The 15,574-nt window shown below is 41.3% G+C and overlaps 1 protein-coding gene across 7 annotated transcripts in view; it reads right to left on the bottom strand.

The window, feature by feature from the left end:
• TTC7A (tetratricopeptide repeat domain 7A) overlaps window positions 1-15,574 on the bottom strand; it is a 193,925-nt gene that overhangs the window by 131,246 nt on the left and 47,105 nt on the right. For all 7 annotated transcript variants that reach the window (XM_075042871.1, XM_075042874.1, XM_075042870.1 and 4 more), the window contains 2 exons: window positions 8,877-9,014; window positions 8,357-8,440 (listed from right to left, as the gene is read on the bottom strand). In XM_075042871.1, the coding sequence (XP_074898972.1) occupies window positions 8,357-8,440; window positions 8,877-9,014 (222 nt within the window). The remainder of the gene's footprint in view (window positions 1-8,356; window positions 8,441-8,876; window positions 9,015-15,574) is intronic.

Below are 15,574 nucleotides of genomic sequence, written 5' to 3'. Positions count from 1 at the left end.
TCAGAGCCAGGCTTTAAGTTCTTTCTGTTAGCTTGCTAATTGCTGGATTGTAACAACTGCACTGGAACCAGTTCCCAAAGACTTCAGAAAGCTAGGGATTTGCCTCTGGGTCTCATTTGGCCTCTTTCTGGGAAAAAGGCTTTTAAGTCCCCCCAAACACACACAAACCCGTTAAACAGATATGGTTTAAAGAAACGACAAGCTTGCCAACAGCTGCTCCATGGGGGTTTCAACTTTGTTTATGGGAGGTCTAATGTAGGAGTTCTCAGCCTTGGGATCCTCATCAGGTTTAAGCAGATTCATGACCATTCTCCCTTTGTTACAACCAACAAAGCACAGAGCTCAAATCAGGTTATAGAGTGAAAACACTGCTTTAATGGGAATGTTCAGCCATCAAAAAAAAAAAAAAAAAAAAAAAAAAAGGTGAACTGTGTAAGGGGCTTAAGAACTTCCATTACCTGAGTTGGGCATCTCCATCCTCCACATACCAACAACTCTGTGTTTTTTGCAATGGAGACAAGGAACGACACAGCACTACTGTTCCATATTTAAATCCAGTATCTACAGGAAGCTGGTTTTCTCGGTCTTCATCCCCTAATCTACTTGCATACGGTATATTTCTTCTGCAGAGATCACAAACATGCTCCACAATAATTTATGAAAAGAAAATTAGGAAAGGCAGTTTCTGGGAAGTAGTAAGCAATACTGACAAACGGCTGCTTTCAATACAGACTTCCAAAAAAGCTCTATGTACCACATCCAGCATGGGCGTGGCACTTCTCGATCTGCAGCAAGAAATCACAAGGAAGCTACGGGGAAGGATGGAGAGGACACCTCCCCGTAAGTAATTAAAGCAGCCACGGTTTTGAATCCTATAAGGGAGTAAAATGTAAAGAAAAACTTCTATCCAAATATAAAACATAACTCCCATTCCTCATTTACTAATTATATAATGAAGCATGCAAGCATACTCCTCAAAGATGCTTGCACGAGCTACACAGAATGAAGAATAGTCTAGTTAATTCTCTTCCTTACTTTTCCAAAAGGCTCAAGAGATCTTGCCATCAATTACAGTAAACACATAGATGCTGCCCAAATGCTGGTTTCCCTAGCTCACTCCAACACAATTTTCATTCTTTCCCCTCTTCTCTCCCACCATACCAAAGCAACAAAAGAAGGATGTCAGAGATTTGTTTCATATTTAGAAGATAAAGAAACCACAAATGTAAGTAAAAGGAAGAAGAACTTCCAGTCAGTAAATCATGCCAGGCAGACTTGACACACCACAAACAGTTGCTCTTCTCTTGTAAAGGTTCCAAAAACCTTTCTACTTTTTTGCTTCTTTGCTAATACTTCTCAGCCAGAGGGAAAAATGTTCCTCAAGGTGGTGGTTTTGGTAGACAGCCTCATTCCCAATTCACTGGGCAATTTAGTACACAGATAAATCTCCACAACTACTACTGCTTTATTTCTAGCATCATTCTGTCTGATTTTAAAAACTGCATTATTTCAAAGGGATTGTGGGGAAGCAGGGGGGGGAAATCCTTCACCATTATGCAAAAGTCAGTATTTCCTGTACCCTGGGATTCACAGCCATCTAGCTATAAATGACCTTGAGCCAACACAGGAAGATAACAGAGTGAGCCAGCAATTGAGAACTCTACAATTAGTTGTTTTGGTGTTAGCTTTCCACTGAATTTCTAGGTTTCTGTGAATCCCCCAGCATGAACATTATTCCTCTAAGACATTTACTTCTCTCAAAACAGGGACCAATTCTCCCCCTTTTCTTTTACCTTATGTTTAGCAAATTAGAGCATTGAGGTTGAGCAGCTTCAAATATTCACTTCTAAAAGCACCTCTTAAATTCTAAGATCTGTAAGCATAACTTTGTCCTTGCTAATGTGACAGACACCCCACTTCACACATCCTGTCAAGAAAAGAGAGTTAAGCCTGAAGGCAATTATATAGCCCACCTAGGTATTCTGCTCAACAGTCAGGCATCTTTGGAAATTTCCATTTTTTGTACTATCTACAGCACACAGGCACACCCCCTTCTAATCTTTCTTTTGCACCAAAGGAAACCAAACTATTGAATATCCCCTAGGTAGCTGACCTTTGTAACAGAATCTTTAACCAATGAATGTTCATTATTTTAACTTTCATTCCCCAGCAATGCTATTTAAGGAGCCATCTGAGGTCTCTGTTGTTCCCAAGGTTCCTGCCTGCAACGCAAAAAAAGAAATGTACTCTTTTTTTCATGCCAGTTGCCTAGCAACCAGCCTAAGCTTTTGCAAGGAAACCAACAGAAGGAACAGCCTAAATCATAAAATTTGTCTGTTGTTGCTGCAGAATTATGTATTAAATATATTTAGAACTTTCTTTCTAACCTTCTGGAAAGCTGTATGTTGGCAGTACAGGCATGGCTGAGTCAAACTTAAAGCTCCTCAAAGCTGTTAGAGACATCTGCTTTCGCTGCACTGTTTAAATAAGGGGAACTATTCCTTTTCTTGGGTGCAACACAGATATAATCAGCTCAGACATTAGCTTGTCATTATTTGGCTATGACCAGTATGTATCAGCAACTTGCACAGGGCTCCAAAATCAGACTTCCTGTCTGCATAAGACTGGTTTCAAAACCCTAAAAATGCTGCCAGCACAAGCCCTGGGCAGGGCTGCAGTATCTCCAACTGCTGAGCAGCCAAGGGGAGCACAGTGACACTGCAAGATTAGCTCTGAGAAAAGCTGGAGCCTACTCCCCCAGAAAAACAGCTGAATGACAGATGCCAAGAAGGATGTGATTATTTCCCTTTGTATAACACCAGATACATCCTGAAGTGGTATGTTATTAAGAAAACCATACAGGTAGACAAGCATGACTTTCTTCCTCTTTGCCTTAAAGATGAACAAACACAAAGTATAAGAGCAGAGAGGAGCATTTTGTGTAGTTGAAAGCAGCTTTATCTGCCTAGTTTTGCAAGGTACCATGCTTGGAGCTTAAATCCCCCTACTGCTAGCCTATCTTATCTATATGGCAATGTTGACCATTGTTCCTAGGCTAGTAGGGGCTGGGGGAGGATCAGCACCAATGCAGTTGTATCTAAGGTCATGCAATTGCTGTCCTAAAGGCAAGCACTGGGCTGAAGATGTTCTGTCAACACTGCACAAGAGGGGCTGGACAGCTGTGTGCCAGGCACCCCCAGGAACACATAACCACCATTAGCAATCCCAGCACAAGGCCTGCTGAACATAGCCCTTGCCTCCAAGTAACTGCTTCCAGCTCCACTGGGCTCTCACAGAGGCTCTTCCCCACAGCCCCTTTAATTGATCCTGAGCTCTTCCTTTACACACTTTTTGCTGCACTTCATCCCCTAAATGAGTGTACAGGGTGAGGGCTAAGTGCAGATTATCCTCTCCTAGCAGATGCTTCACACTTCCCTCAGCTGGCCTGAGACTGTAACACTCCTCACTCTTCCTCTCAAGGAACACACATCCTAAAGCTTTTAATTCACTAACCAAGTTGTGTTGTGTTTTTTGGGAGCAGAAACATTAAATATGAGCATGGAAATGGTTTTATGCACTGCGTATGCTAATAATAATAATAAACATCCACTGGACATGAGAGATCAGTGTAAGACTGCTGCTAGTTGAATGGCTCAATTAGGGTACCCAGCACTTTTAGACTAAGTAGACTCAGTGTTCACAGAATAATTTCACAGCTATCCTTGAAAAATCCCTCCCTCACTACCCTTAGGAAAATGGCACATCATTGTCACTGAACAGAAATCTTGTCTCCTTGGTTGGTAGGTAGAAGAGAGGCATCAATGTTGCTTCACATTGTTCAAGGCAAATCAGTTTATCATTCCCTTAAGCAGTATGACAGGTAAAAAAAGACACACATGATCCAGATCTAGAAGACTTTCTGAAGTACTGTCAATTTAAGCTAGAGCCCAATCCCATGATGCACTTGAGTCTCTACTTCCAGATAGCTCCAGTGACACTTTGGGACACCCAGGCTGGGTCCTGTGTGAGGCTGTTAGGTGTGGAAGGGGACAGAAATCTGAATGAGGGAACACGTAACTGATCCAACTGGTCCAAGGCCAGGGAAATGCTTGCAAGTGCACAGGGGCCCTATTTCACATCCCTTGTGCTTGCAACATATCACCTAGACACTATGACAATTTTGCCTCCAACTTCAGATACATTGGTAGAGCTACCCTAGTCTGCAGAAGCGCTGTGTGCAGGTAATCTCCACGACCTCCAGTGGAAACTGTTTAGCTGAAAAGCAGCAGCAGAGAAGTCTGCCCCAAACAGCTGTCTCTCTCTTCTGTACTGTGAAGACTATAGAGTCTTCTCTACTCTGTAAGTAAGAGTTCGGTCCTTCCTTTTCCCCATTCTACTGAATACAGGTCACTTTTTCAAAATCTTGAGACAAGCAGATGCAACCTACTGCACTCATTTTACTCTGGCAGCAGGACTCATCTCATTGCCTGAGGACTCTGCCAGATGGCATCCAGCTATCATACCACTTGCCACTCAGACTCCAGCTTGTTGATGCATGGCAGAGCCAGGGAGCTGCTGTGCCCACTCAGTCTCTGGCTGTCATATTATCACATCACAAAGGTTATTATCAGTAGAAGCAACTTAAAGCAGCTGTGAAGCATTCAGCATTCAGTTTTCCAGCACCAGTTCAGAAGAACAGGGGTGCTGCATTAGACTGATTTAAACCTTTCTCTTGCATACCCAGAACTGCACTTGGTGACAAAGGACATCTCTCACTATGTCTTTGCCATTGTCTAGGCTTTCCCAGCATTTCGTCCAAAATTGCCTACAAAAGTCTTTCGAATTTCATGGTGGATTTTAATCATTTAAATAAACATGCTCATTTTGTTCAGAAAATGTACAGCTCAGTATACATGCATTCTCGAGAATGGGTTAAAAAACACCCAGACCACACCATCTTTCTCATTATGCAAGTTGTTGAGAAGCACAGGAAAGTGAAATTGCTGTCACTCCATTGTTTCCAGCTTAAGTGGATAGAAGACAGACAGGAAGGTTATGCTTCTCTGAGCTTTTTCATTCACTGTTTTATGAAGCCCTAAGGCCTCACTTGCTCTGTAAGAACTTACTGAAATGATGTGCCTATTTTTGTTAAGACACATGCTTTTTAGAATAATGTGTAAACTCAACCCTACATACAGTAATGAGCCTAGGTGGCTAGCTTGACATTCAGACTGATCACTTGTGAAAAATGACAGTCACCATTTGGCAATTTTTTGGCTGGCAGAGGAAGAAAACAGTTTGAAATTCAACTTGATTGACGTAAACTGAAGATGATGAATATACAAAAAAAAAGTAACACCAGTCAAATGCAGTGTAGAATAGAGGGCAAGATAGGATTTTGCAGCACTTTTAAGGTCAGAGTTTGCAAATCCTAAAAAACGTGTTAAAAAGAGAGACCAAAGTTTCCAGCGTTTACAGGTTGATAAAACTGTTCCTGTTGTACCCAGGATTTATGAGCATGATTTGCTGTACTGCAGAACAAGTAACACTGCAGGATGTGAGATTTCATTACCAAGAAATGAGATCAGGAATTGGCTGTGACTGAGACAGGTGAAAATCTTTTACCTATAAAAGCTCAAGTGTACTCTGCATTCTGCAGTCTAGACAGACCACACTGTTTTCTCATCAGTTCTTTCTGCTAGACCGGAGCACTTTTAAATGACCTCTGTCCTGCTATCAAGCTGAGAAGCAATGTAACAATGTAAGCCACATCTCCCATTAGCAAGATGATGCATTGTAGAGTATACGACAGGAATCCTCAGAGAATACTTTGGGATTAGAAGTGAAATACTGCACAGATGGGATTGTTGGGTAAGGGAATTCCCTCTGCCCCATGTAGGGCTCAGAACATTTAGAGCTTTTACATCAATAGCAAGATCAGGCCATTTTACCTTGTAAATATTTAAAGTACAGGCAAAAAGACATAACATACTTGAAAATCTGAAAAGATAGAACAGTTACAGAGATACAGATACTTGTGTTGCTCTTTTTTCTCTAAAGTACCAAATATTCAGTGACTTCTAGGGAAGGTGAGGAGGTATGCAAACATATAATGACAAGGACAGAGTCCTCATGCAAACTGTTAGAAGCTAAAGATCAGGCCACATTTCCCTCCTCCATACTAATCTAAGATTGAACCACAGTTATGCTCTGGATACACTCACTCTCTTAGCCATCAGCAGTTAAAAATCTAGATTTGCTCTCCGGCAGATTACTAGAGCTACAGTATTGTCTGCTGTTGAGAAACAGGTTACATAACCTGTAAAGCCAATAAAGCTCCCAGACAAGTCCTGTGTTTCACAGGAAGATGCTGCACCTTTCCATCATAGCCAATCTAGCCATTGTTGTCCTCAGTATCAAGAGATCAGGTATCCAGAGGATTTGCAAAGGCACAGAGGGCAACAATGTGCTAACGCCAGCTGAATGCCAAAGGGAGCCAGACCTGACTTGTAAACCCCCCACCTAACACAGGCCAGTGCAAGGTATTAGCACCATGGCACCAAGCTCACTGTTTTAAGTATTCCACCAGTAGCTTCGCATTTCCCTATACATGATTGAGTCTAGCCATCATTTCCATGCTTGGAATTGGATTTTGAAATGCTTGTACTAAACTCCTACAGGAATCTGTGAGCCTCTTTCTCACTAAACATCTCCATTCAGCTCCCTGCTGATCTACTATGCTTTGTCAAAGTTTTGGTATCTTCTTTGGATTATAACACATCTAGCTGATTTATGAGATAACTGGAGTCCCAGAACAGAGTCAGAGTTTGCAAGGTCCCATGAAGTAGTACACCCCTGGTGCCTCACTCTGGGGTCACTACTGACCGCTATTTGCCTAGGGTGTTCCACAGACGCCCAGTGATGCAGGCTTCACACAGCCTCCACAGGGAATCTTTTTCCAGTGTACCACTATGCTTATTTTTTGGCCTCTTAATAGGAAACACGAACTTGTGTTGCTGCAACTGGAAGCTGTCACATCTTGTCCTATCCACCATAGACAAGATTAACCCCTTCTTTTAAGAGCTTTTGAAGACTTGTTTCTCTTGGACTTCCTTCTCCCTTTTAAGGTTAAAAAAAAAAATCCAATTCTTTCAATCTTTACACAGTCCTGCTTATTATACCCTTAGCTGTCCTTGACGCTCTTTATTAAACTTTCACTGGTTGTTCTGCAATTTTCTTGAAGTATAATGCGTAACAACAGACAGTCTTCCAAGATAAAGCTTTGCCTATGCTCACAGAAGTGACGGAATCCCTTCAGACATCTTTCAAGCTTTGCTGCCACTTATACATCACAAGATGACAACTTCTTTGCAAAAGCATGCCACTGTATATTCATCTGCCATTTCCATGCCAAAGCTACTGTTTCCAACTCAGCTTACAGCCATAAAAGGCCAGTACTTACCATTTGGTAGATGACTGCTAATTGGTGGTGTCTGCCCAGTTCCACATGGATTCCCCTACACTCCATGGGCACGGAACATAGGACCATATTAAGTGGTCTGCTACCACACAGCATTAATTTGCTCATACCTCCTAAAAGCATAGGTGGGGACCCCCAGAATGAACAGGCTAAATTTTGTACCATCCATATTTCCTGCATGAAGCCTACTCTTTTAAGACTAATAAAGAAAAGCCCCTGCTGTCTCTACCTACCTTTTGCAATCAGACTTCAGCCATCTCAGTGGTTAACTGGTAACTTTGACAAATACTACACTAATTTAAAAAAAAACAACACCAAAACCCAACCCTAACTTATGCTAAAACACATGTCATTGCAAACATTCACACATCATTTCTTTTTCTACCGTATCTTTTGCACCAAGCACTTAAAAAATATTAATCCTTGCAAGCTCCCTATGAAAAAGCATTAACATTTCCTTGATCAGATGGAGAAACCACAGCTTAAAGAGAGGTTAACTCAACTGCCCAAAGACAGAGTGAGTTGATGACAGTTGTAGACATCAGTATCTTTCTTATACGAAGCACATTTATGTTGAAACCTGCAGAGAATGGACAGCTGTATAATGCTTTTCAATCCACAGCTATGTAAAAAGTCTGGTTTTTCCTTGATAGTGAGAAGCAAACACTACATGGAGAGAATGGTACTTAATACCAAATGCACACACCTGATCACAAAGTGCAATCAGAGTCTAAAAGGAGAGCACTGTCCTTCCACGTACCTCTCTGGTGGGACCTACCACCACAAAATACATGACTGTACTCATTCAAACAAGTAAGCTAGATACACTCTGCCAGAGGAAAACATGCCCTTTGAGTCCTTTGGTTTGAACCTTACCTTTCCACAAGCCACCATGGACAGGGCAAGCTGGTACCAGAGGTGAAATTCATCAAATGCAAACTTCATGGCTCTCTCCAAGCACTGAGAAATACATGTTGGGAGAAATATCAGGCTTTTTTTTTTTTTTTTTACTATCTTTTGCCAAGACTGCCGCTTGCCTCAGTAGTCAAATCAGAGAAAACAATCTGTTGTGGTCCAGGGCCCAAGTGATTATTTTTTTTTTAATGTTTTGGGTTTTTTTTAACGACATCATTTTCCTCTTCTCAGTGAATGGGCCTTGTTAGCATACACCATCACTTCAAATGACAGCCACTTTGTTCAAGTGCCTACACATAAATTATTTTAATGTCTCAAACAGTTCTGTGTACATTTCTGGCCTGTGCTGCCATAGGTCTGTAGCTATTTCTACTAACTGCCAACTAGTGTGCTTCATTTTTACCCTCCCCAACAAGTTAATGCAAAGAGGGGCTTTGCTTGCCCGTTTCCAGTGGAAGTGTCAGCAGAAGCCAGGAGGTACCTCAGAAAGCATGACATACTGCCCTCTTCTGCCCAGCGTGATACTGAGGAGGTCGTAGACTGCAGAAGCATCCCGGAGGCTGATAGCTCGGTCATCCTGCTGGTCTGGGGCTCGGCTGATCACTGCGTCCCGGTTTGCCTGGGCAGACAAAAATGAAGCATCAGACACCAAAAGAGCAAGGGACAACCGACCCCTCCAGAGGGAGTTCCTCCCATCATCCGTGACATTTTGTTTAAAATAATCTCGAGATTCATAAGGAAGGTGTTTCCACAGAGATACTTTTTATCTACATGAAGCAAACTCAAGAAGATAGCTGTATACAGAAAGGAACTGCTAGGAATACCTCATCTGGATTTCTTTCACAGAATTAGAGCATTAGGAAACAGACCTACCAAGTCCCATTTCCTCAATAATTAAAAATTTAAGGCCATCCTTAAACCACATTCCTTACTACTTCAGTTGTCTGCAACTGTGATAACTGCTTCCACAGTTGATACTTTACCTGCTGTGTCTGCACTTGACTTCTTCCCAATAGCTTGTGGTTTTGTTCTTTTCTGCTACACACTTTTTATTTTTTAATTTGAGCAGGTTGCCTGAGTAATCAGATTTGCCTGTCATCAATTTAATGCCATTAGAGGTCTGGGCAACACAATACCAAATAAATTTTTTTAAAAAATAATCTTATAAGTGTTAATTTTGCATAATCTATCAGTGCATTGCTCAGCCTAGATCAAAAAGAAATATTACTTTTGACAGAAAATGATCAGTCTAGCAATTTGTGAGGATGTCCCAAAATACCATATGTCATAGACTCAGATTTATCTCAAGATCCCAGCCTCTCTGTTTTCTGAGCACAAAGAGGGAGATTTCAATCCAAGGGTAAATAGGAAAGTCCCTCTGATTTCCGAACACAGAGGACTTCACCCAGACTGCAGTGCTGGATGCCACTGAGTGCTAGCACTGACTGATAGCACAGATTCAGCTGAGGAGCCCAGGGCAGTATAAGGGGTGCAACATCAGACATTCAGGTCTAGACATTTTAAAGATCAGAAAAATGAAGAAGATTGCCAGCAGTTTCACCTGGGTAAAAGGCCAACAAATGTTTTCTCCCTGAAGCAGGAAGGTTATGAGATTTATTTTCTGATACTTACTGCTATAATCTCACATCTATTTCCTTCTAATTGTAGGGAGATTTTTTTTTTCCTAAAAAGTTTAAACACGTGAATTAAGTGAAATAAAAATTTACAGAATATGCAGCCTGTAAAGCCCACGCATATCTCACTATGATTAAACTGCAGCTGTTTCATCATGATATTACCTGTGTAATGCCCCAGTTCCAAGCACTCTTCATCACAACCTCCAGCCAAGACAGCAAACACAATTACTGACTACTAATGCAATCACAACCAAGAGCTAAATGGAGACTAAAGTTAAAGGCAAACTGACAGGTCAGACTCAGTCTAGTGTTTGCACAAATAAACCTTCACCAACTCTTGTAGACACAAAAGTATTTTTCTTTTTCATGTTATTGCAAAAGATGTAATTTGTGATTTAAAAATAGTTCAGAGCAATAGGTTGCATGAGAGAATGAAACCAACTTCAAAGAGAAAATCCTGCAACCAGAGTACAAATGCATAGCTCATCTACCTTTATTCGCAGAACTAACAAATAAAAATTAAAACCAACCAACCAAACAAACAAAAAAACCAAAAAACCCCAAAGCCCCATGTTTAAGGTCTGTTTGGATTTAACCCAAGACTGCTACTTTAGAAGAAAAGAAGGAGTTAAAGGCATATACAAAACAATTCTGGGATTGCTACTTCAGAGAGTTAAAGACAAAGCATATACAGAATGAACCTTATTGCGGAGTGAATCCTCCTACATATATACAATGGCATTAACAATTTTTTCTGCACCTGTTACATTGTTATGACAATTGTTTGTAGAAAATAGCTACTGAGATAGCACCACCATGCTCTGTAATCCCATCATCAACCTCCAATTAGAGTCAGCTATAGCCTGATGCTTTTTTGGGTATCCATCTAGTACCAAGCTATGATTTTTATTATTTTTAAGTTGATGCATTAGGAGAGATAGAAAACTAATCAGAACTGGTGAGTACCCATTAACATCTGCTAACAGATATTGGTACTAGAAGGAAGAACATGCCCAAATCCTGCAATAAGTAGGAATGAGAGACATATTACAAGGATGCAACATTCTAAAATTGCAGTCATACTGAACATACCGTACGTATCGTACTTTACCTAAGCAGAGAGCAGTTAAAAACAACATATGCATAGGCATGACTAATATTCTTTCCAAGAAGGTCATAAACCTGCTTATTTTGTTCAAGCTTTCACAGCTCAAAGCCACAGAAGGTCTCTGCAATCTATTGCTCTCTATACTTGCATGCATTGAAGTTGCCACTGAGCAAATTCATCACTTCCATCCCACCATTTTTGTTAATACAGAACCTATTTCCAATTGCTAATTCCAGCTGCTAAAAAAAACAAAACAAACCCAAACAAAAAGTTCCTCCATTATCACAGAGATAAAAAAAACCCCAAACAATATCAAAAGGTGCAAACCTCATACCAAACTGACTGAACAGTAGCAAGAACATGGAGTGTGTCTAACACGGTAATGTAAATCCTCATCCCAAGGCTCAAGGTATCACTTACTATTGTAGTGTTACATACGGGAGGGTGGAGAAGGGAATGTGAATCACTATTTCTAGAAACCCACTCAGGGAAATTGGCAAGTTTCTGTGGCCCGCCTCTCACAGAAGGACAGGTACCATGACCCAGATCACCATTAGCCAATATTTTTTTGTCTTTACCTGTTTGGTTTTGTAAACTTCAGTTTGGCAGTGAGAAAACCTGACAGTTGCTGGTAAGTACAGCTGCAAAGTAGTTGTAGAGTTACTGCAACGCAGCATACACCGATTCTGTTGGATGGGGAATTTTACTTACTGAAATGTACAGAGAGAGAGATACTTAATTTTGTATTTGAGAATGCATAAATTCTAAGCCATTTACTCCAACATTTTTTCAATACTTGCGTTTCTATTGCTTCAGACCACTAATTTTTCTGAACACAAGTGGAAGAAGGGTTATTTGTAGAAGACTGATCTCCAAACAGTACATCAATAACATAAGCAGCAACTCCCAATTTGTCCTACGGCATTACTTCCTCCTCCTCCACTATAAGCAGCAGTAAAACATAGCTACAAATACATTTTCAACACCTCCAGCATGACTCTTCCCTTTAAGCTGTTCCTATTGCCACCCAGACACGCCTTACAGCACACAAGCAGGATGGAGAGAGATGGTGAGTCACACCATTAAAAGAAGAGAACCTCTGTTCAAGGCTGTTGTGTGGGATGGAGAAGGTCACTAATGCAACCAACAGGAGTTTCACCATCAGGAGTTAGCATAACTTGAATTATACAGGGCAAAAATACATAGTCAATGCCCCTTTGAGGTACTCTTAGGTAATGGAGCAACCCAGAGATGCATTGCATTTGCACATTTCGGGATGCATTAGACACCAGTAGCTGTGCATGCAGGTGGCTCAGACATGACACCAATCCTATCTGGGGAGATAAGACACATCCTGTAGTCAGCCCAGACTGAGCAGCACACAGGATAGCAAGCACCTCCAGCCCTCCCTTTCCGCAGCCGAGGGACACAGCCTGTCTGCAGGCCACACACATCCAAAAGGCTCCAGCACAGGCTGGTACCCCTGAGCTGACCCAGCACTCAGCCATTGTGATGTCTCTGTATCATGCCTGAAGCCCAGCTCAGGTGTTCAACCTGACCAGGCACAGAATCACCTGGGGCTCAGCAGGGCTTTTTAGGTATGTCTTCAGACCCATGCTGGCTCTGACAGCAGGGAAGAGATCTGCCTTTCTGGGGATCTGCAATTTAACTACGGACTCTGCTGAGCTACAGACAGCTTGTACCTTCCTATCCACATAGACAATATACCTACCTGCAAACTAGATAAGCCATCTATCCACAGAGGATTTGCTGTACATCAATGACCCTGATAATACAACTTATTTATAGCATGTTTATTACATGTAGAAAGGAAAAGAGCCAAAGCAAATCCAAACTGGCATTACTTCAGCAGTTATTACACACGCAGTTACACTGTAGAAAATAAAATTTTACCACAGTACAAAGATGTGCTTCTTAATAAAATGCCAAGCAATCATATGAATTACAATAGAACATATTCCATGTAGCAGCCCCTTCTCACAGCAATTAGCTATGAAGTATCCTTTAATTGCTCACTTTGAAACATGGCTCCCCCTGGTTTTTTTTTTTTCAAAGAAGAAAAAGAAAGCAATTAAAATCTTTAATGAGTGCTTGCAGCCTGCCCCTAATTCATGGGCATTCTAATGTTCAACTTGTGTCTTTTCATAATAGACATAATTGCCAGATCCACTGCAACCCATCTATACAGAATGGCAGCATGTTTTACACAGTGTACTGTAATAATGTAATTGGTGTGATTCAATACTAGCATTAAGAGAGAAAAAACAAATGCCACGTGTATAAGATTGACAACAAGCCTTTGAAATCATGCAATTCATGCCTCTACTGCCAAGAGTTGGGAAATATTTAGCCCATATCCTTTGGGTCTCCATTCTGGCTGTTTTGCCAGTACTGCCAACAAAACGAATGAATTCTTCGCAATGGCAAGGACCCATTCACATGGAAGAGGCTATGGACTTTTCACTTAAGTTATTGACAATCTCTACACAGCACTTGAAGTTTCCCCTCATTGACATATACAAAGAAAATATTCAGGGTTGACTGCAAAGCTGCTGTGAAAATGGGGAGCAGGCAGAACAGGGAGGAAATACCATACCCCAGCCGCTCCCAAAACTCCTGTTACAGAGATACCACGACTTGCTCCACTTCAGACCAGAAGCACAGCAAATGAAAACTTACTGCCTTGTGAACTGTGTGGCATCCATCTCATTTCTGGTAAGCAACAGAGCACAAGGCACTGGTACCCCATTCAGACATCTCAGCAAAATAGCCCATTATTATTGGTTATCAAATATGACCATATAGATATATCTTATCTCTCACCAGGTATATTTTAACATCTTGTGCTGTAGCAGAACTAATTCTGGAAATGTCACGGAAAGCAAGACAGACATATGACCCCCCAGCCAAAACAGCCCAACAACCCTACGCAAAAGGAAGAGAGGGGAAGAAAGTAATGAAGTTTGTTTATGGATACTGTCTTGGGTAACAAAGTCATATATTTGCTATCAATAATCAGCATTTAGAAAGCTATCTTCCAACAATTTGCATCCTCCTTCCAAGTTTGGAAACAAGACTTCCTACTGCAAAACAGAAGAAAAAAGCTCTCTACCCTGTCTCCAGCAACTCACATTAGAACTATTTAGTCAAGAGGCGATTAACAGAGGTGGTGTATTTCCCACTAGAAACATTTGCTATTATAAGTGCACAACTGTGATTTGGCAGGATCCAACAGAGCAGGCAATCCCGTCCCCAGTTGTCTCTTTCAGCTGCCATAGCCCAATAGCCCTCAATAAAATACTGATGATGGTCATCCAGCTGTTGTATCATCACTGGGCTTGGTGTCATAAAAAAAAAAAAAAAAAAAAAAATCCTACAAAAGCAACATGAGATTCTTCTCCTTCACCAACCCATTTTTTGGGCAGCATTATTTTATAAAGCTAGGAACTGTTGAGCTAACAGATTTTAATTATGTCTGTGCTTAAAAATACATGGGTTTAATATTATTCTGTTAAAGGCATGCTCACAGCCATGAGTTTGCTCTCACCAGTAAAAAAAGAAAGACAAGTCCCAGTATCTTACTTTCCCCCTCACCATCTGTTCTGTGCTCTCAGGCGCTCCAAGGTCAAATCGCCTTTAGGGATTCAAATCAGAGATAAGATGGGGATGACATTTCTAATGTTTGTTACACAGGCACAGAATTTATTAGTTTTGGATACAAGGAACTTCATTTCCAGTATGAGTGAAGTGAACACAGAGCCAAAAAAAATAATTCATGTTACCTGGTATGGTGGTGGACAGCATCAGCCAGAATCCCCAGTTGTAAAAGCCAGCATTGCCAGGGCTGAATAAAGGGATTTTAGACTGTACGTTGGACCTCAGATTCAAGAAGAGAATGTTTCTAAGTGCAAAGAACTTTTTTACCTCAAAAATAAACAAAAATTAATAGAAAGTGTTCCATTCCTGGCTCTGAGAAACTTCTGGCTAACTTTAAGGAGAAGTGCAGTCAACTCAGAATATTCCTGAGAATGGTTATTAAAATAAACAAAACTGCAGCTAAGGGTTAGTCCTGCCAAGCCTGCCCTGCCTACACTCTGCAGCACAAAGCACCAGAGTCCCTGATGATGGAATCGGGACCATTCCCACTGATAGCATGATGCAGAGAAACCACACTGCATCAAGTCACAATACACCCTCAGTTCTCCCCATAAACACAGTGCCACTGGTTTTGATGGGTTAAATGCAGTAAGGAGGGGGACTAGTGGTTTAAAAATAGGCCAGTCCATTTTTTCCAACATGTGATGGGAACACATCATTCTACTACAGCCTGAGCTTGTAAAGGCCGTCACCAGCTGGCGTTCTCTTTGGTCTGAAGGAGAGCATTTTCCTCCTCTCACAAACACAGCTCATCCA

The sequence above is a fragment of the Buteo buteo genome, chromosome 12 (assembly GCF_964188355.1).
Source record: "Buteo buteo chromosome 12, bButBut1.hap1.1, whole genome shotgun sequence".
In the NCBI taxonomy this organism is placed as follows: Eukaryota; Metazoa; Chordata; class Aves; order Accipitriformes; family Accipitridae; genus Buteo; species Buteo buteo.
The sequence above is the reverse complement of the archived record's forward strand: the minus strand, read 5'-3'. Positions and strand labels throughout refer to the sequence as shown.